Here is a 23,843-nt window from a genome sequence, read left to right on the forward strand (position 1 = left end):
AAAAAATGTAATTGTTTATTATAAGTGATGCTCAGTTAGAATTTAAATGTTTGCTGCAGCAACCTCTGACATGAGCATCTAGTGACCAATGAGAACTTCACAGAGGCAGGTCCAGTTTCATGAATCCAATTAACTGTATTCCATCTTTATTGCAGACTGACCCAGCTCTCTCCTCAGCCCTAATGCACTTGTGCATTCCTACATGTCAAATACCCCGTCAGAGCTGTCTCTAGTGTGTAAGCTCCCTAAAGCTCTGTGCGATTGCATGCTGCGAGAGTTTTCCTTGTTAGTGTAAGTGTTAACAAGAGACCAGAATGTGAGCCAGGACTGGACATAATCTGACATGAATATTTGTGTGTGCGTGTGTGTGTATGTGTGTTCTCAGCTCTGCATAAATAGGTGAAAGTTCGTCCGTGTGAACTCCTGGTGAATGGTGTCTATGAGCGAGTCTGAGTCTGCGGTTCTCTCTGCTGTACCATTTGCTTGAGAGGGGGCGTTGTGCTCTGGTGTGTAAGTAAATGAGTATGAACTCCTGTAGATCAGCCCGTCCAATCGGATCAGAGATAAAGGCACTGTGATTGGTTGTCTCATCCATCTCCACTCACCGCTCAATATGGATACATCAGGAACGACACACAGCAGAGACCTGGAGGACCTGAGATAAATTAAGTATTAGATCTAGTGTGGAACAATTTTTTTTCACCAAAGAATTTGCCTAATCTAAATAATTTAGCCTGTTGTGTCTTAGAAAGTCTTTATTTGCCGGTCCACAGTTTAAGGTCTTGAAAAGGTCTTAAATCAGAAAAGAAACTCTTTTAATTGATAAAGTCATGGCGTTAAATGTTGCATGCATTGCAAAAAATATAATATCTTCCTCTATATTTTTGTTTTCCAATATAAATATCTAAACATCCTTAAATCAGGTTGCATTTGTAAATGAGATAAATTAAAAGTTAATCCTTAAAACAAGAACAAATGTCTGTCAGTGGGGAATGAAAACTTGTTTACCCTTTGAATTTAGTTCCTTTCTGAGCCCAATGGCAGATATTTGTTCTTGTTTAAATCAAAAGTTTTTTTTTTATCAATTTCTCATAAAATAAGACTTCTTGTGTCATTTAGCTTCTCAAACATGTATTATGATATAAGAATCTTGAGATATTTACACTAAAAAAACAAGGCCGTAATTGATGAAGAACATAACTTTTTTTGTAGTGTGCTAATACAACTCATTGTGTTCTCCATAGACATGTACATTAAACATATTGCCATATTATGTAAATAAAACCCGAATTCCGGAAATGTTGGGACGGTTTTTAAATTTGAATAAAGTGAAAACTAAAAGACTTTCAAATCACATGAGCCGATATTTTATTCACAATAGAACATAGAGAGCATAACAAATGCTTAAACTGAGAAATTTTACACTTTTATCCACTACATGAGCTCATTTCAAATTTGATGCCTGCTACAGGTCTCAAAAAAGTTGGCACGGGGTGCAACAAAGGGCTGAAAAAGCAAGAAATTTTGAAAAGATTCGGCTGGGAGAACATCTAGCTACTAATTAAGTTAATTGACATCAGGTCTGTAACATGATTAGCTATAAAAGGGATGTCTTAGAGAGGCAGAGTCTCTCAGAAGTAAAAATGGGCAGAGGCTCTCCAATCTGTGAAAGAGTGCGTAAAAAGATTTTGGAATACTTTAAAAACAACGTTCCTCAACGTCAAATTGCAAAGGCTTTGCAAATCTCATCATCTACAGTGCATAACATAATCAGAAGATTCAGAGAAACTGGAGAAATCTGGACTATGTTGGAAAACTGGAGTGCGTAAGGGACAAAGCCGAAGACCTTTGTTGGATGACCGTGGTCTTCGGGCCCTGAGATGACACTGCATCACTCATCGGCAAGATTCTGTCATTGACATTACTAAATGGGCCCAGGAATACTTCCAGAAACCACTGTTGGTAAACACAATCCACCGTGCCATCTGCAGATGCCAACTAAAACTATATCATGCAGAAAGGAAGCCATATGTGAACATGGTCCAGAAGCGCCGTTGTGTCCTGTGGGCCACGGCTCATTTAAAATGGACTGTTTCAAAGTGGAAAAGTGTTCTATGGCCAGACGAGTCTAAATTTGACATTCTTTTTGGAAATCATGGACACCGTGTCCTCCGGGCTAAAGAGGAGGGAGACCTTCCAGCGTGTCATCAGCATTCAGTTCAAAAGCCAGCATCTCTGATGGTATGGGGGTGCATAAGTGCATACGGCATGGGCAGCTTGCATGTTTTAGAAGGCACTATGAATGCTGAAAGGTATATAAAGGTTTTAGAGCAACAAAGACAACGTCTATTTCAGGGACTCGACAAGAAGATAATGCATTATAAAAATCTAAACAATTAAGACATGCATTACATTTATATTATTATTTAATTAATGTAATAATTAATTAATAATAATTGTTTAAATTAATATAATAATTGATACAACTCATCCATTTTCTTAAAAAATTATATACAATTTTTGTTTTGTGAAAACCTGTAAATCATACTTTTTACAGTCATTTTACAGTTTAATATGTTACCATAGTCATTGCCCTACTACGCTCATATGATATTTTATTTTTGCAGGTCTTAAAAAATGTCTTAAGTCTTACATTTGAGCTTAAAAATCTTAAAAATACTGAGTTTAAGATGACTTAAGGGAGCTGTTTTGGTCCCTTAAATTTATCAAGGTGAAATAGTTACTAAGGACTTTGTAGCAACGCTTAAGGGAACACTTTCAGATAATTAAGGGGAATACTTAATGACAGCCTTAAGGTTCCTTAAGTTGACCTTTAGGATTTTTCTTGCAACCCAAGTTTCACTAAGGGTTCCCTTAACCTTATAACTAAGGGATTTCTTAGCATAAGGGCTTTCATGCAACCGGGCCCAGAAACTCATAACCTCGATGACGGACGTCTTCAAACTGTTTTGAAAAGAAGAGGAGATGCTACACCATGGTAAACATGCCCCCGTACCAACTATTTTGAGACCTGTAGCAGGCATCAAATTTGAAATGAGCTCATTTTGTGCATAAAATTGTAAAATTTTAAACATTTGTTGTGTTATCTATGTTCATGAATATTAGCTCATGTGATTTGAAATTCTTTTAGTTTTCATTTTATTCAAATTTTAAAATGTCAAATTAAAAAAAAAAATTGTTTTTTAATTTCTAGAATTCGGGTTGTACCTTTAATTTATTACTTACATTTTCTTTACTTGGTCTTAAGTCACCTTCACAAAACCCTTTTTTTTTTTTTTTTTTTTTTTTACAAATTAGTATTGAATAAATGTCTGCAGTGTTTGTTATATTATTGTAATTCAGTGCAATTGGCAAACTTTGACTGAAGTATTAATCCAATAAATGTTTTAAGTCCTGTAACTTAAGATGACGGAAGTTACACCTCAATAATTTGCAGTCATTTCAGTTGCAGATCACTGCTGACCTTCTGACATATGACACTTGACTACTGCTCTAAGAACCTCCCTAAAAGGACCCGAGAGAGACAATTATTGCCTGCTGAGACAGGAATGTCGCACCATGGCATCCCTGGAGCCTTGGCAAGATGGTCACAACGGACTAAAATTATTGCACAAAGAAATGTTTAATAGGAGTATGAAATTGTTTTTGTGTCTTGCAATGAACTTGCAGACATCTAGAACCTCATTGCAATTTATAAAATAGTTCATGATTAGATAAGCCAGTTCAAAGTCACTTAAAAATATCTGCATGCCTGCATCCACACAGTTTATTTCAATATCAAATGGGTATGTTTTTAAAAAGACTCTACAAGCAAAACCATTGGTTTTGTTTTTGGGCTATTTTAATTCCGTAACGTCTTCTTTCAGATTAGTGCGAAGAAAACATCCAAAATACACATTTATGTGTACATATTATACTTTCCTTATTTGTGTCTTTCAGTTGCAATACACATCTTTAAATGTCAGAAATCTCCACTTCAACAGCACTTCAAATGATTTATATAAATACATGGTGTTTTTTGTTTGTTTGTGTTTTCTTGCTGTTGACAGTATTTTCTGATTAAAAATATTCAAAATCCTCTCCGTAAAAACCTTTAACTTTAATATGTCAACAAAATGAATTTTGAACCTGGCTTTATCCAATGATTTCTGATTTATTGATTTCTAAAAGCAATAAACCAGTGTGGCCAGTGTTTGACACTAATTTTACTTTGTTTTATGGTGGTTTAGGCAATTAGACACTGCTTAATTGTGATAAACTCACTGCTAGCTGACTGTTTTGGTAACTACCTGCCAATTAGCACAACAAAATTAATCCTTGTATCATTTGCAGGGATCTTGAGTTGTTCGGATATCTAAAAACCGGTAAATGTACTTCCTCACGGATTTATTCAGTGTGAATAGTCATTATTTGTGACATTTGTGCTTTAACGTGTAATAGGATAAATGATGAGATCTGTGGTTTGCAACGGAAGATCTTGTGTTACACAGGACCCCCTGTGGTTTACAAGAAGAGGAAGTCATAAACTGAAAAGGGCAGCCTTTAAACCGCACATTCACAAAGCGTGTCATATTCTAACTCAAATAGCGTAAGTTTCCTGTTTAAGGTGTTTGAACTGTTGAGGAATAACAAGTAAATGTAGCAATGCTGCCAGCTAAATTGTGACAGTAGCTCATCTGTTTACAACATAGTGCAGTTTTATTAATATTAGTATTAATAAAACATTAACAGTATAGCCTGAAAAATAATATATAAAAATTATTTTAGCTCTGCATATATTTGGTTTACATAATGCAACATAAACATTGCATTGCTGTTTACCACTATATTTTCAATTGAATTACATTGGGTTGGGTGGCTTGACTGTCGCTTAATTTTAGCTTGCCAAACTACAAGCTACTAATGATCTAAGTATCTGCCTTAACACTGCACCAAAATATGATAAATGCTTACCTGAACATTGTCTCAGCCTGCATGTTACCAAACCAGACCTTTAAGTGTGGACCGAAGTTTTCTCCGTGAAGCTCCAACATGGCCACATGTCCTCCTCCGTTCAACTAAATCACCCAGGACACTTGTTAGTGTTGTTTAGGTAAGTAACCTAGTTTTATCCAACATACAGCTCATAGAGTTTCATATTAAATTTAGCTCCTGTTGAGATGTAATGAATCTGACTGGATTTCTGACCTCTAGTCCGTTGATGACAGGTACAGGGCTAATGGTGGTCGGGTGACTTGTCAGGCTCTCACTGAAGGTGTATTCAACCACCTCCGTTCCAATGATGGTCCAACAGGAGCCGTCATTCAGTAACACCTTATTAGTTTCTTTAGGACACGGAGAGGCCTGTAAATTTGGAATGGCATGGGGGTGAGTAAATGATGACAGTTTTCGTTTCGGGTTGAACTATTCATATTTAACTGTCACTGCCTGTGTTCACCTGGAACTGTATGATTTTTTCATTAGACAGGCACAGGTACGTGTGGCTACTGTCTCTGAACTGGAAAGCACATTTATGAAGCTGAGACACAGGCTCATCCACGTCTAGACATGCATGCTGCTTATTCACTTTACGTATTACCTGCAAGGAAAGAAACAGAATCAGGTAACTATTCACACAGCTGACCATTTTGTTATTTTTTTATATTTAACTCCCCCTTAAAGGAAAACAAGTTCACCCTTTTTCAATGAAGGAAGCGTTGTTAAAGATTAGGGACTCATATTTTGGCCAGAAGAAATGGTTCATTTCATTTGTTTCTTTAAACATGCAATTTTTGCCTTCACGAGACATTCATTGATGGACTAGAGTCATGTGGAGTCAGCTGGCCATCAGCTGTTTGGACTCTCATTCTGACGGCACCCATTCACTGCAGAGGATCCATTGGTGTGCAAATGATGGAATGCTACATTTCTCCAAATCTGTTAATCTTGGATGGCCTGAGAGTAAGCACATTTTCAGCTAATTTTCATTTTGGGGTGAACGATTCCTTTAATAAAGAGCAACAGTGAGCATCCACATTTTCTTAATCTTGGATTTCTTTACATTCTAAACTCTCATGATTTCTGGATTGTACAGAAGTATTTGATCAACATCATCAGATACCAAGGTAGGTCTCTTATGAAAGGGTTATATGTTATATCATATAACATGTTGTTAAAAATAAGTTTCTTTGTAGAGAAATGACTTCCTTGCTGTTTTTCAGATTTAATATATTACACTTTTAAAAAGAAAGGTTCTTTACTGTCAATGATGATTTCATGATGAACTTCCATAGATACTTTCCACTGCACAAAAGGTTCTTAGTAGTGAAAAAAGTGTTCTTTAGATGATTAAATGTTCTTCAGATTAAGAAAAAAAAAAAAAAGTTTCTTTTAAGAACAGTTCACTGAAAGGTTATTTGGGAAAACATTGTTTTTGTATAGCATTGTTTGCAAAACCCCCCTTTTGGAACCTTTATTTTTAAGATTGCAGTTGTAGAAAACGACCTCCATTTTTGTTCCCAGACTTCTGAAATCTGATACGAGCAGACTTAAAATAGCCATTAAAAATGGGGAAAAAAAGATTCATCGCCCTTCTATCATGCACCACTGCACCTGGTCCCCCGCAGCACCTGTGTGCTGCACAATATGCTTGACTGTTCACTCTCCTCCCACACTACAAATCTTGCTGCATGAGGGCTTCAAATACACGTTTGCAAACCAAAACAAACCAGTCAGCAAATTCAAACTAAAACAACACTGTGAAGGTCTATTCTGTTTGCTAGTCTGCATGTGGTAGTCTAAATGTGGTATTTAAACATCGTCCTTGGCATTTTGATCAAGTGCTTTATCAGCAAATTGTGACGCAGGTTGGTAGCAGCCAGGCTTCCAAAAAACACCACAGGGATGAAACTTGAACAGAATTAACTTCAGAGACATGGGTGAAAACATATGGATCAACTTGCAGATTCAATTCAGAAAGGGTTTTTTTTCGTTTGTTTTTTTTTTTTTTTTCAAAACAAAAATTACACATTTTACCTAAATTTCAGCTTGGATATCTTTTAAATAGATGATTTGGCTAATTGAGAATCATGTAATAGAAACAAAATCAGTTTTATATCTGCATACTGTACCATTGGTGGCAGCGCTACTCCTGAGTCAGTGCATACCAGCTGAACCACACAGCCGTAACAGATGTAGCTGTCACACACAGTGTATTCACTATGAGCGGCTTGCATCTCCTCCACTATGAAGAAACAGAGTGAGTATTAGGTTATAGCACTGTAGGGGATGAGAAAGAAAAATAGACCTGACTCAGATTCGGCCTTGAGTGCCTTATTGGGGTTAAACCCATTTATGCCTAGCTGTTGAGCACATGTTGCTGACATTTACAATTGGACCTTTTAGAATGTTATTTTTTTTGGGATTTCTGGACAACTCTCTCTCAAATGTAGCGAGGTGCTAAAGATGCTTGTTAAGTTTATTTACACTGCACGTCCAGCATAGAGTATGGACCTATTTGGCCAGTTGTTTCTAAGCTAAGGTTTCTTGTGTTTATTTAGCTACGGTGGTGAACAGTGGATTAGTCACTAGAACTAGAGTGAGAGGCAACAGCATATGCAAGGTGAACCCGGGTTAATGGGAAAACTTCCGCAAAAGGATTTTCCCATGTAATTGAATGAATTAGAAGTTGTTAGTATAATAATACTGTTAGAATATGTTATGCTTACAGTATATGTACCAATTTAGTTTTTTCTCTGCACATAAATGCCTAAATTTCATGCAATTATTACTATTACTTTAATGTTGTTAAATATGTGAATGTTAGGAAACATTTTACCGTAAGTTAATGCATAAACTAATAGTCAATATTGTTTTACAGGAATTAACCACTGTTAATATTAGTTAACTTAATATAAATGTTCATATTAGTTGACATTACATTAACGAAAGTTAACAAGTATATTTGATTTTAAAAATGTATTGGTAAACGCAAAGATTAACATGAACTGCTGTAGAAGAACTGTTAACTAATGTAGTTAACTAATGTTAACAAGTTAAACCTTTTTGTAAATTGTTACCAAATGCCATCTAAAAAAATGGTAACTCAGGATTTAAAAATATATAGTGTGAAATCTTGAAACCTGACTACCCAGGGTTCATTACTAATGTGTGAAAAGCTCATAGTTTATAGCTTTTGTCACTTAAAATAATTTTGTTTCCCAGTTATGTGTATGAGGGATTAAGATAAAGAGGAATAAAGGCAGAATAACAGAGAAAAAGCACTGGATCTCAAACCTAACGTGACAGTGAAGGCCGTCCATTGTCTCGCGCTGGCAACAAAAGCCCCGTCTTCCACCGCCAGGTAACGTGTACTGACCGTCTGCGACCGCAAGCGGTTAAACAACGACACTTTTGAGCCTGATGAAATACACACTGCAGAAACAAACACATACTTTTTAGAAAGTTTCAACAGTTTTTTTTTTTTTTTTTACAAAAACTAAACCAATAGGCAAACAAAAGTAAAAATAATTTAAACTCTCACTGATACCTAAACATTCAGACCGACAAGCAGACAGCAAACACAAATGACGGGTATACTGTGACTAATGCCAGTCTGTTCTTTTCCTTAATCTTTGTCTCATTGTCCGTCTCTCCCACAGAACGGTGAGGAATTCAACGTCACTTGACAGCTGCTCGCAGATGTCAAGCGCCTCTTTCTTCCCCTTAGAAGCTCTCTGTGGATCCAGTAGTCAATGTCAACAGAAGATGCCCTCTTAGTGTGTGCTTTAGGATCAGAAGGTTAGAGGTCAAATGTCTGACTCCTGTGGCAATGGCTGCCGGGTGACACCAGTTAGTGGCTTGACCCCACTTCTCATACACAAAGACATGCAAACACGCTTACCCAAACTTACAGGAGTTTGGTTTCGACTCCGGTCGACCCTTTTTACGTAACAGCACTTAGTCAGAGCCAACGTCATATTTGATTTGACGCAAATGAAGGATAGCTGAACAGTCAATTCAATGGCTTGTTGCCAAAAAAAAATAAAAAATAAAATTTATTACCAAAAAATTCCATTTGGACAAAAACCATGGGCTGCAAAAATGACCTAGAACCTTAATACTGCACAACATACTGAACTGACTGTCCTCCTATTACTCACAGCATCTAATTAATTTGCATCAAGATAAGTATGGACATTCAGAATTGCACACACATGCACAGACTCACGGTCAGCGTTTTTCATGGATTGCCTCTTCTGTGATGGTTTGGAGATGACTTTAATGAGTCTGCTGTTAAATGTGCCAATTTCTTGCCCTCCGCTGTGAAATAGGTGTAGTAGCAGACGAAAGTGCTTTCGTTTGTCCGTATCTGAGATATACAAGGTTTTTGCACAGGCAAACATCTGAAAAACATAAATGAGTCAATTGTTAACATTTACCAAAGTTTGCAACTTTGAGGTTGGTATGATTTTTTGTTGTTTTTGTTGTTTATACACAAAAAACGTTTCTTCTGCTCATCAAGGCTGCATTTATTTGATCAAAATTACAGTAAAAACAGTGAAATATGTTTACTATTTAAATTAACCATTATCAATTTGAATATATTGTAAAATGTAATTTATTCCTGTGATCAAAGCTGAATTTTCAGCATCATTACTCCAGTCTTCAGTGTCACATGATCATTCTAATATGCTGATTTGCTGCTCAAGAAACATTTCAGATTTTTATTAATGTTGAACACAGTTGTGCTGCTTAATATTTATTATGCTACATTTATTCAGGATTCTTTGATTAAAAAAAAGTTTTAAAAGAACAATTTATTTGAAATAGAAATATTTTCTTTCATTATAAATGCCTTTACTGTGACTTCTGGCCAAATGAATGCATCCGTGCTGATTCATTTCTTACTGACCTTAAAACTTTTAAATGGTAGTGTAATTGTTAATTGTATCTAAAGCATGTGAGTTTATTTTGAGGTCTTTGATTGCAGACTTTGGTATCTTGGTAAATCTGAGCACAGTTGGAGACATTCATCTGAAGAGGATCACACGTTTTATTTTTTCCCCATGCACCAGTGAATAACCTTATCAAAATTTGCTCTCCATTTAATCTTGTTGTTTTGGTGATATATGTGAGGATTATTTTCTGGGGTCAGGAAGTTTAAAGATCATTCATCTTCATGTACATTCATCTGCCCTCCTTACACAAACCTGGTTGTAATCCAGGTAGAATAAACACATGATCCCATCTCCAAATCTATCAGTACACACAGCAGTCATGTTCTCTCATAAACCTGACAGACTCTCTCCTCTTTGATCGCTGGGCTTTGGCAATGTCTCACCCTCCTGTCTGTCTGCTCCTCAAAGCTCAGCTTGAAACTGTCTGTCCGTGGATCAGCGGAGCTGTCCAGACCCATGTAACCGAAAAGCCGACAACTGGACTCTCCTAGACCTGATGCTGTGTGAATACAAATGGAAAAATTACAGTGAGTAACAAGGGTAAGAATGAAGATGTTCTCTCACAGCTCACTGACTTTTCAGCTGCTCCTCTCTGAGTTTCCATCCGTGTCCACTGAGATACACGCAAGGAGGCGGACAGAAAAACCTATGAAAATGCACAGAACAATTATTTTTGGAATGAGATATGAAGAAAGAGGGTGTGCAGTAGTTTTACTTATAAATGATCTGGTACGTGATAAAATAATTAGAAAGACATGGTTTTGGAGGGAAATAATTTTTTAGCGTTTTATACAATACAGATTGTTTCGAAGTAGCTTTACATGAATAAACAGGAAAATAACAGTATATAATATATAAATGAAATAAAATCAGTTAATAAAGCTTTTGGAACATGGTAGCTGGTTTCTAGCTATATTCGTTATCTGGTCCAAGCTAGTTAACCAGTTGGTGGACACCTGGTTTAATTTGTTATCCATCTTAATCAAGTTGTTTAGAGCTGGTAGACCACCAACAAACCAGCTTCAGTGTTCCAAAAACCATTTTAAGCTGGAATGATGTTTTTCTTCTTCTTCTTCTTCTTCCTTCAGCAAAGGTTTGGTTCAGTCATCAGCTGGTAAACATCTCAAACCAGCAAATAACCTGAAGTTGGTTTTACATTTTTCAGTATATTTATGTGTGTATATGCTTGTATATTTTACTGATGAAAACTGTTTTTACCTCTTCTCATTCCCGTAAGACTTCTGAGCAACTTTGGCATGCAAGATGATCACTGATTGGTCAGGTCTGAATTGAAGGTATTGCCTCACTGAATCTCTGTTTACTTTTGGCAACAAGGAGAAATTTGGATCCTCCCTAGTGATGCACAAAAATATTTATTTTAAACTTAGTTACAAAATGGTAAAACGGTGGTAAATCCAAATGTATCCTCTCCAAAATCATGCAATTTACTCTTTGAAGTGAACTATCTGTGCATTTCTCAGAGATCCAGTCATGGAAAAGTCCTTACTGGTTTCGACATAAATATTGTTATTTCAGAAAGTATTGGGGCAGTGGGACATTAACAGCTTTTTTGGCTTTACTTTATGTCTGTGGTAGACCTACTGTGCTTTCTGACATACATCAACAAGCAGCGTTAATGATTCAGTAATAGATACTGTAATAGAATAATAGATATTCTGAAACAAATACAAGCAATTTTTATGTGGGGGGTTTGAATGTGTAGACTGCAGCAGAGGACAGGAACTTTCCAATTATTTTAGGAGGAAAAAAAACAAAACAAAAAACACTACATGATATATTTAGGGCAATATATTTTAATATAAATCCTTTTTATTCTAATTTCCTTTTTAAATCCTTTTAGGATAAATGCCAATGGCACAGAAAGGGAACCTTGTAACATTTGTTCAAATAAGAAAACATCTCCCTTTGTGTTCCACAGAAGAATGAAAATCTCATGGGCTTGCAATGACATATTGGTGAATAAAAATGACAGGATTTTCATTTTTTTGGTCAAGCAACTCCCTATTCATCTAAGAATGAACAAAACAAGCAAACAAAACAAAACAAGAATCGCAGTCTCTACAAAAATAATAAGCAGCACAACTGTTTTCAACACTGATTAATAATAATAAAAATGTTTCCGGAGCAACAAGTCAGCAGATTAGAAAGATTTCTGAAGAATCATGTGACACTGAAGACTGGAGTAATGATTTTAAATCAAATAATTGAAACACTTCTTTCAAAAGCAATAAAAACTTTGAAACTTTGAACTTCATATGATCTGTTTGCAGTGTCTCATTTTAAATAATTGCATTACTTACTCAATGTGAAACAGTTCTGGGAGTTTTAATTCCGTTGATTAAGACCCCAAGGATATAAATGTGATATTTCCCAGCAGAGCGAAGTGCTTTAATTGAAACTCACTTAATTCCCCAGGCTTAGGATGTTGCAATCAGTCTGCCCAGATTTTTATTTGAGGCCTTCCCAGAAGGATACGGGGTCAGAGGGCACTGATGTTATTTCCCACTTAGAGTGTGTTAGGATGAAGGTCAAATTAGATCCCAGTGTTTGGCTTTTTTTAATTATTGCACACAAAACTTTTGAATACTTTGTATGGTGAGTTAACATGAAATATGCAGTACATGCTGTACTTTTTCTAAAATTATTTTAAGTGTTTTTCTTCTAGTTTCAGTATCTAAAATGCACTTTCCCTCTCACATAAACTAGTCATGATAAGAGTTATTCGTTGACTACCCTAATACAGACCACATTAATATTTCACAGGAAGTCTATAAAGAAAATAGCATCACTGTAAATGAAATTTCGACTGATAAAGTCAGTTCTGTGTACACTTCAAGAGCTGGTGCATCAGTCGTGGACTAAAGCAGAACCGCAAGGAATTTATGTAGGCTCACTGAAAGAAAGCGTTAATGTTCTCTCTCCTGCTGCAACCCCCCCAAAGAAATCCTGCCTGCTCTTCCCATTTCGGACGGGGGTGGGACCTACATTTTAAACGTGCTCTGTAGATTTAATACCTGGCCAATGTCCTGACTGTTCACTCTATGCTTGAATAATAGCCTGGAGAGGTTACTACTTGACTCTTTTAATAGGCTTTCTGAACCACTGCCGCGTGATTTTGTCGTATTTTTGGATACCGTTGCCCTCTTCTACAGGAGAGACTGTACCTGTGTCATTACCTGAGGTGAGTGAAGCACGCGTCTGATGTGTACAGGTGAGACACTTCTGTCGAGTCCATAATGGCCAACCCTGGAGAATCAGGAGAAAAATGCATTGTTGCTTCCGATTTAATTGTTTCATTGACCAAATAAACGGTTTGTTTAACGACTTGGACAGCGACCTTCTAAAAAAAAAACCTTTAAAATAGCAGTTGTGAGACCGTTGAACGTAGTGAATGTGAGAGATGTGCTAACCTGAGCATTTTTGTGCTATTTTGAAACGATGTTTTTAGGTTAAATGTTTCCCTCAGCAATAAAAAAGATGTACTTTTCATTTAAATACTGCATAGTAACTAATATACATGTTATAACATGTTGTAAAATCATTTATTTATAATACAATTATTTTTTCGTCATAAAATGCAATTGGTCCTTCAAATAATTAGTTATGATTTTATCTAGGCAATTTTTGAGTATGATGACACTTTTTTGAATAAATGTCTGTCACGAGATTGAATTATAAATATAGCCTACTTTATTTGATTGATAGTTAATTCGTATGTGTAAACTATTTTAAAATGTTATGTGACAAATGTTCAATGATCGCATCACGTGGTCTCTCTCTGTCCCCCTTTTTTTTTTTTTTTTTTTTTTACCCACGAAAAGTGTATTTATTTAAAATGTCATACTGACATATTATCGTGCACAGTATGTGAATTTTCTGTATCCATGAAATATTATAGTGTGTGGTTTACTACCAAAGCATATTTTGGAAAAATGTCCCCCACAATGCAGTGCTCATAAATTGGCCTTCCATTTTCAAGTGGAAGCCATGTCAGCTACCATTTTTAATTTTTTTTTTGCTCAATATTTGTTCAGAAAGCAAAAATGCAATCTAGACAAAGTTGCATTTAATTGCAACATTTTTTTAATTTTGGGATAATGATCGAATGGCTAATTTAATCATGGAACATCAAAGCAGCATATGATTTTGATAAAAGAAATGGTTCCAGGGCAATTCTTATAAAAACTATATTTTATTCTTCTGAATGTTCTATTAAAGCATCTCTGACAGTACACAGTATAAACTGTGCAGTAAGTAGTTAGTATTCCCTTCCAAACACAGCCAAGACCTGAACTAAACTAAATATAGATCAGCATGTAACAGACTGTCTGTGTCTCAAAACCTAGTGAGCTGCCAACCTAAACAGCATATTTGGGCATCATGCTATCTAGATAGGCAGCTCACCAGGTTTTGGGACACAGCCACATGCTTTAGGTGCACAGTGGTTGGCTGGAGGCGAACCGCTATTAGTAGCAAAGCGTCACATCTGCTTTCAATCCCACTTTAACAAGAAGCTGCTGTTAGTTAATCTAACTGTGCTCTGAAGCTGTCAGTCAGTCGGCTGCCAAAGAAACCAGGCTTGTCATTTTCCTCCATTCGCCCTTCTCCTCTAATGCTCCTGTCTTCTCCCTCGCTCCCTCACACTGGGTTTTTCTTTGGTCTGTCTGTGCCCCATGTCAAGCTGAGAGAAATGTTTACACTGCGGGGCTTTATCCCATGGAGATCCCTTTGGGCCAAAACTTGGATCCGGGAAGCTTAAACACTCTTATACAGATATATACAGCACACTGGAAGAAATGTTCTGTTGCTCATTTTTATTCTTCCACATACAATTTATGATGACCATTCTCCCATCCATTTTTTCCCTTAATTTTTAAAGTTCAGAGATTGATGAAATCCATGATATTTTATCCCAAAACCAATAAATAGATAAATAAATAAATAATAATAATAATTATAATAAATAATAAAATAATGAAAGAAAAATTATAAAGAAAGAAAAAATCTAATTTGTTTAAAAATATTAAGCTTATTTTGTACTATTTTATGAGCCCTTTGCCTTTCATGCTAATTGATACTATGTTCTTTAAACTGTAAAGGTGGTTTTTGTTGTACTGCCTTTAAATTCCTTTAAAAAGCCTTTAAAGATATTTATTTTAATGCTTTACACTAATGAGAATTTGAGATTTTTTATGATTTATTTTTAATAAATATCTACAAATATATAATATAAATGACAAATACATATTTTTTTTATTTTACTTATTTTATTTTTAATTGCGTAAATGTCAGGTAAATGTTGGAATATTGCAAATCTTAAAGATCCTAAAACAGAATTTGTATGCAAAACTTTTCACCAATAAATGCAATATGATGTAATAAATATTTATATGAATTCATATTATACATTTAATTTATTTTGTTTGAAAAAATTCCCACCATTGTTAACATGATTCTCTTTTATTATTCATAAATTTGTAATAACTAAAAACATTATATTTTAAATATTATATAATATAAATATTAAAAAAAATTCATTAGTCTCATTTACTTAAAACACTGGCCACCAATGTTACTATATTTATCACACTGACCTGTTTCTCTGTCTCCTTTCCTTTGGTCCTGCATGGCGTTCAGGTGTACAACAGCCACTTTGAAATCTTCATAAACTCTTCTATAGTGCCAGATACTCCACTGGTATTCATGCCAAATGATTTAACTTTATTCCGTCCTTTCGCAATAGTGTAATTGTCAGAGTCCTGTTGTAAGAAGACTTCTCCATCTCCATTTCCAATAACTGTGTTATCAGCCTCAGGAGTATTTGTAAATCTATATGCGTGTTTGTTTTCAGAGATAGTCACCTGTACTCAGGTGCTGAATTCTCACGCCTCCCTCCATGTGGCAAGCAGTTGAACACAGAATGAGGTGTAAAGTCCAAATAGAAATGAGTGTGGGTGATGATTATTTTGTGGGAGTAAAGCGTGGACACCAAACCTATCTGGCTTTTAAGTTACGACCTTGAATAATAAGCAAATAGGAATCATGGTTGAAGAGGATAAGTGATTTTACACAAGTTGGTAGTGATGTGGTCACATGGAATTTGCATTATTTCCAGATGCAGGGCCTGAAATTGTGAAATATGGAGGGTGTGTGTTCATTAAATCAGCAAAACCATTTACAAGGGGCTGCATGTTCTTCAAAGCCAGTTGAATGGAAACAATTTATCAGTAAAATATCAGTACATGCAAATGGATTGGAATAACAGCACCTCTTTGTATGCCTGCTAGACGTGCTCCATATTATAGTGCAGTTAAATATGCCATTGGCTGCCATCCAAAAGCCAGTGATGATGCAATATTCTCTGTAAACATTCCTCTTAAATCTTCTGAATCTGCTTATATGATGAGTGTGACCATACAGTGCTGAAATAATCAAAGCCGAGTTAAGGGCCTCGGCAGCTCGTACGCACACACTCAAAGCCTATATTGTACACATATAGCACAGAGGATTCATTGTATTAGCTCACAAGGGACTGAAGTCTGCAGTTAACCTGGATGCCACTGAAACCGACAGTCATGTGCAGAGTCTTTATCAAGGCTGAGAGAAACCACAAACCAGTCCTGGACTCCTGGTCACAGAGGTCATGTTGCTCATGCTGAGAGAAGTAGAGTAGTATATAGGGATGCATGTGTGATATCTTTACTCTTTTTTATTTTTGAATTTGAAAGAGGTTAATTCACCCTGAAATTAACATTCTGTGGTTATTTACTTACTCACGTAATACTGTATTTTAAATCAGTTTGATTTTAGTCTTCCAGATTGAACAAAAATGAAAACAGAGGATTTTATACTGTACTCCAAGTCCTTTGAAGCCATACTACAGACCAAAATGATTGCATTTTGCCTTGTAAAAGATCTTGTAGAAGATTTGTGAATACTCTCATGGTAACAAATTAGAGTATTCACATCAAAAGTGTAATCTACTGTTGCAAAAGTTTGGGGGTCGGTAAGATTTTAAAAATATTTTTATTGTCTCTTATGCTCACCAATGCTAGATTTATTTGGTCAAATTTACAGTAAAACCCGCTAAATTGTGAAATGTTATTACAATTTTAAATAACTGTTTTCTATTTTAATATAAATTTTTAATTGTAATTTATTCATGTGATCAAAGCTGAATTTTCAGCATCATTACTCCAGTCTTTAGTGTCACATGATCCTCCAGAAATCATTTCAATGTTTAAAACCAGTTTTGCTGCTTAATATGTTTATAGAAATCCCCAAACTTTTGACCTTAAAAAGGGATTTGAGAGCTATGGCAAAAAAGTCTATTCATTGCATTAAGCTTTCATATGACTTCAGTAGTTGCAAATATATATTTGCAATATAGTGCCTGTTGTATAGACAACCTTTATGGTATTTTATGAGGTGCTGATTGACATGAGGGCGCATAAATGATGACAGAATTTTCATTTTTGGATTAATTATTCCTGCAAGCATATCAACTTCAACTGCAATGTGTGTACAGCTGAAATGTTGTTTTTAATTGAATAGCGAATAGAAAAGCAATAATCTGTCAGGCTGTTTATCTGCTGAGTTCAAAGACAGTAACAATTAGTAACAATTCATGCCAAACCATGACACACTCCTCCGTTCTGTGGCCCACTGATAGTGATTACCGTATCAGGCCTTTGGAGAAGTAAATCCCTTTTTGAAAGCTAAAGTGACTGACAGCACGCCGTTTACAACGCCAACGTCCCAGACGCTGTTATTTTCCACCGATTACTTCACACAGCGTTTGAACTCAGTGCCTGTGTTGATGTGATCGGCCCAAAAGTCTATTAACTCTTCTATGTTAACGACTTGTTTAGAACTGCTGCTGTGGACCATCTGTTTGGTGTCGCCGTTTTATTGCAAGCTCAGACTGGAATGTATGGCTGCTTTTAAAGCACAGATTTCCCTTGACCTGCAATTTTTCTCTTTCTTTCTTTTCTCCACCTACAGCCAGTGGGATTTTTGCGGTAAGATTGGGCCTTTGTCGACGAAACATGACACGTGCGTTGGTGTATGTTGGTGTGCTAATAGCCATAATGGCAGCGACGGAAGCAAGACCTAAATCAGGTTGGTTAACTCACCATCATAACACTTAAAAATCAATCTTGGCAGTAAGGCAAGTAGTCAGAGTCTGTCGATTATGGTAAGCATTTAGTGGTTGCACAGTTGTGCTGTTATTGGCAAACCAGACAACCATTGTAGATTTGTTTTTTTGTCAACTAAATCTATGGTTCTAAACTGCTTCAGGATTCAGATTTTACATGCAAAACTAAACCAAAATATATTAATATAAGCATGAACTGCATAGGCCCAATATGCAAAATTATTAAACCGTGATGGGGCTGAAAAAGAAAATTGACTTTGTCTTTATAATTTGAATATTAGGTTTCTAAATGCCTCTTGAAAGGTTTCATGCTCTTGGCAGCCACTAATTAACCACACAAAGCACATACATAAGTAATCACATCGTTTGTCCTCACTGGGTAGGTGAACTTCCATTTTAATATGTTCTGAGTAATTTTTTCTTTTAATTTGGGTAATTTTGTTCATGGTTACCCATCTTCCAAATTTGACTACCAAATGACAGATGAATTTGGACCCAAATGGAGTTTGATTAGATGGCTTTGGATGCATTTTCTCCTCCCTCTTAAAAATGAAAACAAATAGGCTTTGCTATCTAAATGATGCATGATTATATAGTTAATTGCATTTTGCATTTTGCATCTGTAACCCTATCAGAACAGATCTGCGACCAATTTTTGGTATAATACCAATGACTGCATTTCAAATATGCCAAATTGTCCTCTTCATTAAGACTTGAGTGGTCTGTTTTTAAACTTTAGCTTCCATGTCTATGTCATTTTCAAAACTTTCAGATTTCAGTAAAACATGGCACTGATATCGGAGGTTCTGCCATTGAAGAACCATTTTTGGTTCCCCAAAGAATTAACAAATTTTCTTTAGAGTGATTTTAATAATCTAAAAAAACCTTTTCCATTATAAAGAAACTTTTATGCAGTTGAAAGTTTCCATGGATATTAAAGGTTCTCCAAAGGACCATCTATGCCAATAAAAACCGTTATTTTTGAGAAAACCATAATTTGGTTCTCAAAGGGCATTTCATTAAACAGTTCTTAAAAGATCCATTTTAGTTTGAAAAGCAAACAAAAACAATCCTCGTCTACACTGGCGTTTTCACTGCGTTTCAGAAATGATCTCTGTCTACACTACACAACCGAAAACACGTGTCACATGACCATTCATGCAGGTACAACCAATAGATATGTATAGGTAGATTATTTAGATGGCGGACGCATCTATGTGCTTGGAGCGGTCGAATGGGGAATCTACCTATACATTTCTATGGGTACAACAATAAGCATGATGTTATTGATGCACAGTCACCAAGAATACGCAGTGCGAATGTGGGCAGCCACGCCATCATTTTCAAAAGTCTCCGTTTTGGTCCATAATACACTGAGGGTCAAAAACGAGTAGTGTAAATGACAGGCGTAACCGTAGCAAATATTATGTGTTTTAAAATGAAAACGCACTAGTGTAAACATGCCCTAAATCAGTATTTAAATTGTGTGTTTTTCCTTTTTTTTCTTCCATTTTTTTTTTACAGCTGAACCAAAGTGTAAATCTGGCCCGGTCGACCTTGTATTCATCATCGACGGCTCCCGCAGCGTTCGTGCACATGAGTTTGAGACAATGCGCAAGTTCATGATAGACATCATCCATGAGCTGGACGTTGGCCTGGAAGCTACAAGAATTGGTGTGGTCCAATACTCCAGTCAAGTCCAGAACGTGTTCTCCCTCAAAGCTTTCAGCAAGCCTGCTCAGATGGTCAGAGCCATCAATGAGATCATTCCACTGGCTCAGGGCACCATGACCGGCCTGGCCATCCGCTATGCCATGAACGTAGCCTTCTCTGCTGAAGAAGGTGCCCGTCCCAATGTCCCCCACGTAGCGGTTATTGTGACAGACGGTCGCCCTCAGGACCGTGTGGCTGAAGTGGCAGCTGCTGCGAGGGAGTCTGGGATTGAGATCTACGCCATTGGTGTCGCCAGGGCTGATATGACCTCACTGCGAGCTATGGCGTCTCCACCGTTTGAGGATCACGTGTTCCTGGTGGAGAGCTTTGACCTCATTCACCAGTTTGGTCTTCAGTTCCAAGACAAGCTTTGTGGTAAAATGTTCCTCCATTTGATATATGCTCCACATTAGAGAAAGGATCTAATCATAAAAGTTGAATTTTTTAGGATTCTTTTCTAATAGGTTTTAACCTCAAACCTCAACTCAAAGGTGTAATTTCTTCTTAGCAATAACAAAGGATGTACCCTACCATACAAATATTTTAGGGTTTGTTAACATTGTTAACAATTTTGAAAAAGTCTCCTGTGCTCACCAAGGCTACATTTATTTGAGAAAAATAAAGTAAAATCAGTAATATTGTGAAATATTACTGTAATGAAAAAAAAAACTGATTTCTATTTGAATATATTTTAAAATATAATTTATTCCAAATTATGATGAAAAGTTGAATTTTCAGCATCATTACTCCAGTCTTCGGCATCAAGTGATCATTCAGAAATCATTCTAATATGCTGATTTAGTGAATTAAAAAATAAAATAAAAATAAACTTTTTTTTTATTATCAAAACATTTGTGCTGCTTAATATTGAATCTATGATGAATAGACAGTTTAAAAAAAATTGCATTTTCTAAATAATATTTTGTAACTTTATAAATATCTTTACTGTCACTTTTGAATGATCAATTTAATGATGAATTTAATGCATTCTTGCTGAATAAAAGCAATAAATTCTTAAAAAATAACTTTTTAATGGAGCTATATTAGTGCTGTCAACGGATTAATCGCGATCAATCACATCCAAAATAAAAGTTTTTGTTTACATAATATATGTATGTGTACTGTTTATTTATTATGTATATATAAATACACACGCATACAGTATATATTTTGAAAATATTTACATGTATATACATTTATATATTTATTTTATTATATTTTATATTATATAAAAATATATTTAATATATAAACATAACATTTAAAAAAAATATATACATTCATGTGTTTGTTTTTATATATACATAATAAATATACACGTATATTATGTAAACAAAAACTTTTCTATATACATTTTAAGATAATGTAATTAAATATACAAATAAAATAAAAATAAGTAAAAATAAATCAATCCTTAAAATTCTTTATAAAAGATTCAATCTTAAATATAGGTAATTAATCACAATCTTAATTTTTTGTTATTTTGTTAACAACAATTATATGCCATTTTTGTTGAGACAACTGGTTGAGATTGGTTTCACATTGGTTCACATTGTCCTTTGAGCTTTAAATCAGTCCCACCTTTCTTTCTTTTTTCTTGTTGAATATCCTGTTTCAACGAGGATTTTAAATTGGAAAATCTTATATGCTATACATAAATCTTATGTTGACTAAGTAAGCACATGAATGCTGTTTCTTTTACATCCTGTGGACACAATGATTTAGCTTTTCTTGCTTTCTCAGTACTCATGTGTGCATTGGATTTGCAGGGATGGACTTGTGTCTGGAGTCTGATCATGGCTGTGAGCACATCTGTGAGAGCTCGCCTGGCTCCTACCACTGTCTGTGTCTGCCTGGATACACACTCAACGAGGACGGCAAGACCTGCACACGTGTGTAGCCTTGCAAATGACACATTATCATTGAAGTATGACACAATTATCATTCCAGCAGTGCTCAACAGGTGTGTGTTTGCTTTGCAGCCATTGATCTATGTGCTGAAGGGAAGCATGATTGTGATCAGATCTGTATTGCTTCACCCGGGTCGTTCACGTGCGACTGTAACACAGGATACACACTCAACGACGACAAGAGAACCTGCACAAGTCAGTGACACGCAATGGACATCTGCGTAACAATTTATGTGAAGTGTGAACTTCTAGTTTTTGTAGAATAACAGACAAAGTTTATGTTCCTAAACTGAGTTTGCTAAAATGTGTCGTATGCAGTACACACTAGTATGCAGTAGTGTGTACACTAGTATTCCATTTTGAACATAACCGAAGGTACGTACTGTATACTAAATATACACCTGTTCTGCTAGTGTACAGCACAGTATATTGTGCCTTAGCACATAGTATGCTTACTTGTACATTTATACGCAAACTTAAAGATCCTGTGAAATCAGTTAATAAGCATTTTTCTCTTATGACATATTTTCCCATTGAATCCAGTTTTTATTTTAGTGTTATTTAAATACTATTAGAGTATTTATTAATATTTTTATTTAGCTTTCATTTTTATAATTTGTTTTCTTTTAAATTTTAGTCTAAATTGTAGTAATTTTGTTGTGCTTTCATCATTTTTATTAGTTTGTTTTAATATTTTCATTTAGCTTTAATTTATTTGTATTTAATTTTAATAATTTTACTACTTCCACTTAAACTGAAAAAAATTGTGTTCATGTGTTATATGCTTTTGATGTTTTTAGTAGTTTTGTAAAATATTTTTATTTAGCTTTAATTTATATTACTTTTATTTTTAGTATTTTTAGTACTTCAGCTTAAGTCACTTTAATTCACCAAACAAGTGATCTTACTTTAAGTGGCCTTAACTACTATGTACTTACATTTAAACTAATCATTCGGTACAATATACTTATTGTGTACATACATGTTTTTGCATTGTACTTATATATATATATATATTTTTTTTTTTATTTATTTATTTTTTTTTTTAAATACACGCATGTAATTATATCTGTAATCAATTTCTGTAATTACATTTATAATTACACTATTGATCCATCTCTTACACCTTAACCCACCCTTAAACCTACCCATACCACCAAACCTATCCTTAACCTTACCCGTATCCCACCTCAATAGCGGCAAAGGTGTTTTGCAATACAATATAAACACAATAAGTACATAGTACTTATTTTTCTTATCTAAGTACATAGTTAAGGCCACTTAATATAAAGTGGGACCCTATTTTATTTCTGCTTTATTTCAATTAACAAAAAAACAAAAACAAAACAGCTTTAGTTTTAGATAACTATAAAAACACTGATTGAAGAAGGAAGTACACTAGTTTATAGATGGCTTCAAGATGAATAGACATGGACTAAAACCCAGAAAGCTCCAGTCCTGATATCATGTGGTCTTTAACACCTGGTTTACTCACCTATAAATCTTCTCTCACCATTCTCTGCCTGTTCCAGTGATCGATTACTGCTCATTTGGGAATGATAGCTGCGAGCATCAGTGTGTGAGTGTGCTCAATGGCTTTAATTGTCGCTGTAACGAAGGATACTCACTCAACGGTGATCTGAAAACCTGCACAAGTTAGTGAGAGCAATTTCCTGAAACGCTTTTTATATTTTAAAATATAAAAAAGTATGCTGTGTAGTATTGCAATAGTATTCCATTCAGTTATACAATATGAATACAAACCAGGTGATGTAAAATAAGCAGAAATAATAAATGTTTGCATAGTAGCTGTATGCTAGTATTGCCAAATGCAAACATTAATAGACAGCAATGAATTTTGCATGTGTTTTACCATCACCAAAATCTCATGCTTCTGTCTGCCTGTTCCAGTGATCGACTACTGTTCATTTGGGAATGATAGCTGTGAGCACGAGTGTGTGAGTGTGCTTCAGAGCTTTTATTGCCGCTGCCATGAAGGATACTCGCTCAATGAGGATGAAACAACGTGCACAAGTTAGTGAGGCCCACGGATACGCAAGCAGTTCTCATATGGAGGACTCAC

General features: G+C 35.4%; 2 protein-coding genes across 10 annotated transcripts in view; one reads left to right on the top strand and one right to left on the bottom strand.

The window, feature by feature from the left end:
• On the bottom strand, window positions 1-15,858 carry rbpjl (recombination signal binding protein for immunoglobulin kappa J region-like). Of its 3 annotated transcripts, none has more exons than XM_058780055.1 (12): window positions 15,575-15,858; window positions 13,157-13,226; window positions 11,178-11,312; window positions 10,535-10,605; window positions 10,343-10,458; window positions 9,230-9,404; window positions 8,296-8,433; window positions 7,131-7,243; window positions 5,459-5,599; window positions 5,209-5,364; window positions 4,975-5,078; window positions 1-655 (listed from the first exon to the last, which is right to left on the bottom strand). In XM_058780055.1, exons 1-12 carry the CDS (start codon window positions 15,606-15,608, stop codon window positions 382-384), a joined length of 1,527 nt encoding a protein of 508 aa, XP_058636038.1. In that variant the 5' UTR covers window positions 15,609-15,858; the 3' UTR covers window positions 1-381. The 3 variants fall into 3 exon arrangements, with proteins under 3 accessions (XP_058636038.1, XP_058636039.1, XP_058636040.1); XM_058780056.1 differs by lacking the exon at window positions 15,575-15,858 and adding an exon at window positions 13,391-13,701; XM_058780057.1 differs by lacking the exon at window positions 15,575-15,858 and adding an exon at window positions 13,318-13,346.
• The window catches only part of matn4 (matrilin 4), a 25,827-nt gene continuing 14,927 nt past the window's right edge, over window positions 12,944-23,843 (top strand). For 4 of the 7 annotated variants that reach the window (XM_058780052.1, XM_058780053.1, XM_058780051.1 and 1 more), the window contains exons 1-7: window positions 12,945-13,161; window positions 17,985-18,101; window positions 19,663-20,226; window positions 21,620-21,742; window positions 21,833-21,955; window positions 23,293-23,415; window positions 23,672-23,794. In XM_058780052.1, coding sequence (XP_058636035.1) covers window positions 18,029-18,101; window positions 19,663-20,226; window positions 21,620-21,742; window positions 21,833-21,955; window positions 23,293-23,415; window positions 23,672-23,794 — 1,129 coding nt within the window. In that variant the 5' untranslated portion in view covers window positions 12,945-13,161; window positions 17,985-18,028. Of the gene's footprint in view, window positions 13,162-17,984; window positions 18,102-19,662; window positions 20,227-21,619; window positions 21,743-21,832; window positions 21,956-23,292; window positions 23,416-23,671; window positions 23,795-23,843 lie in introns of all 7 variants that reach the window. The other 3 variants (XM_058780048.1, XM_058780049.1, XM_058780050.1) reach the window with 1 other exon arrangement.

The sequence above is a fragment of the Onychostoma macrolepis genome, chromosome 06 (assembly GCF_012432095.1).
Source record: "Onychostoma macrolepis isolate SWU-2019 chromosome 06, ASM1243209v1, whole genome shotgun sequence".
Taxonomy (NCBI): domain Eukaryota; kingdom Metazoa; phylum Chordata; class Actinopteri; order Cypriniformes; family Cyprinidae; genus Onychostoma; species Onychostoma macrolepis.

Bases quoted from the DNA above. Each gene is read 5' to 3' on its own strand.
- rbpjl (XM_058780055.1), bottom strand. From the start codon at position 15,608: ATGCAGGACCAAAGGAAAGGAGACAGAGAAACAG. The intron at 10,459-10,534 runs GTCAGTGAGCTG...GTATTCACACAG, and splicing joins CAGAGAGGAGCAGCTGAAAA to CATCAGGTCTAGGAGAGTCC. The intron at 9,405-10,342 runs GTGAGACATTGC...TATGTTTTTCAG, and splicing joins AGGAGCAGACAGACAGGAGG to ATGTTTGCCTGTGCAAAAAC.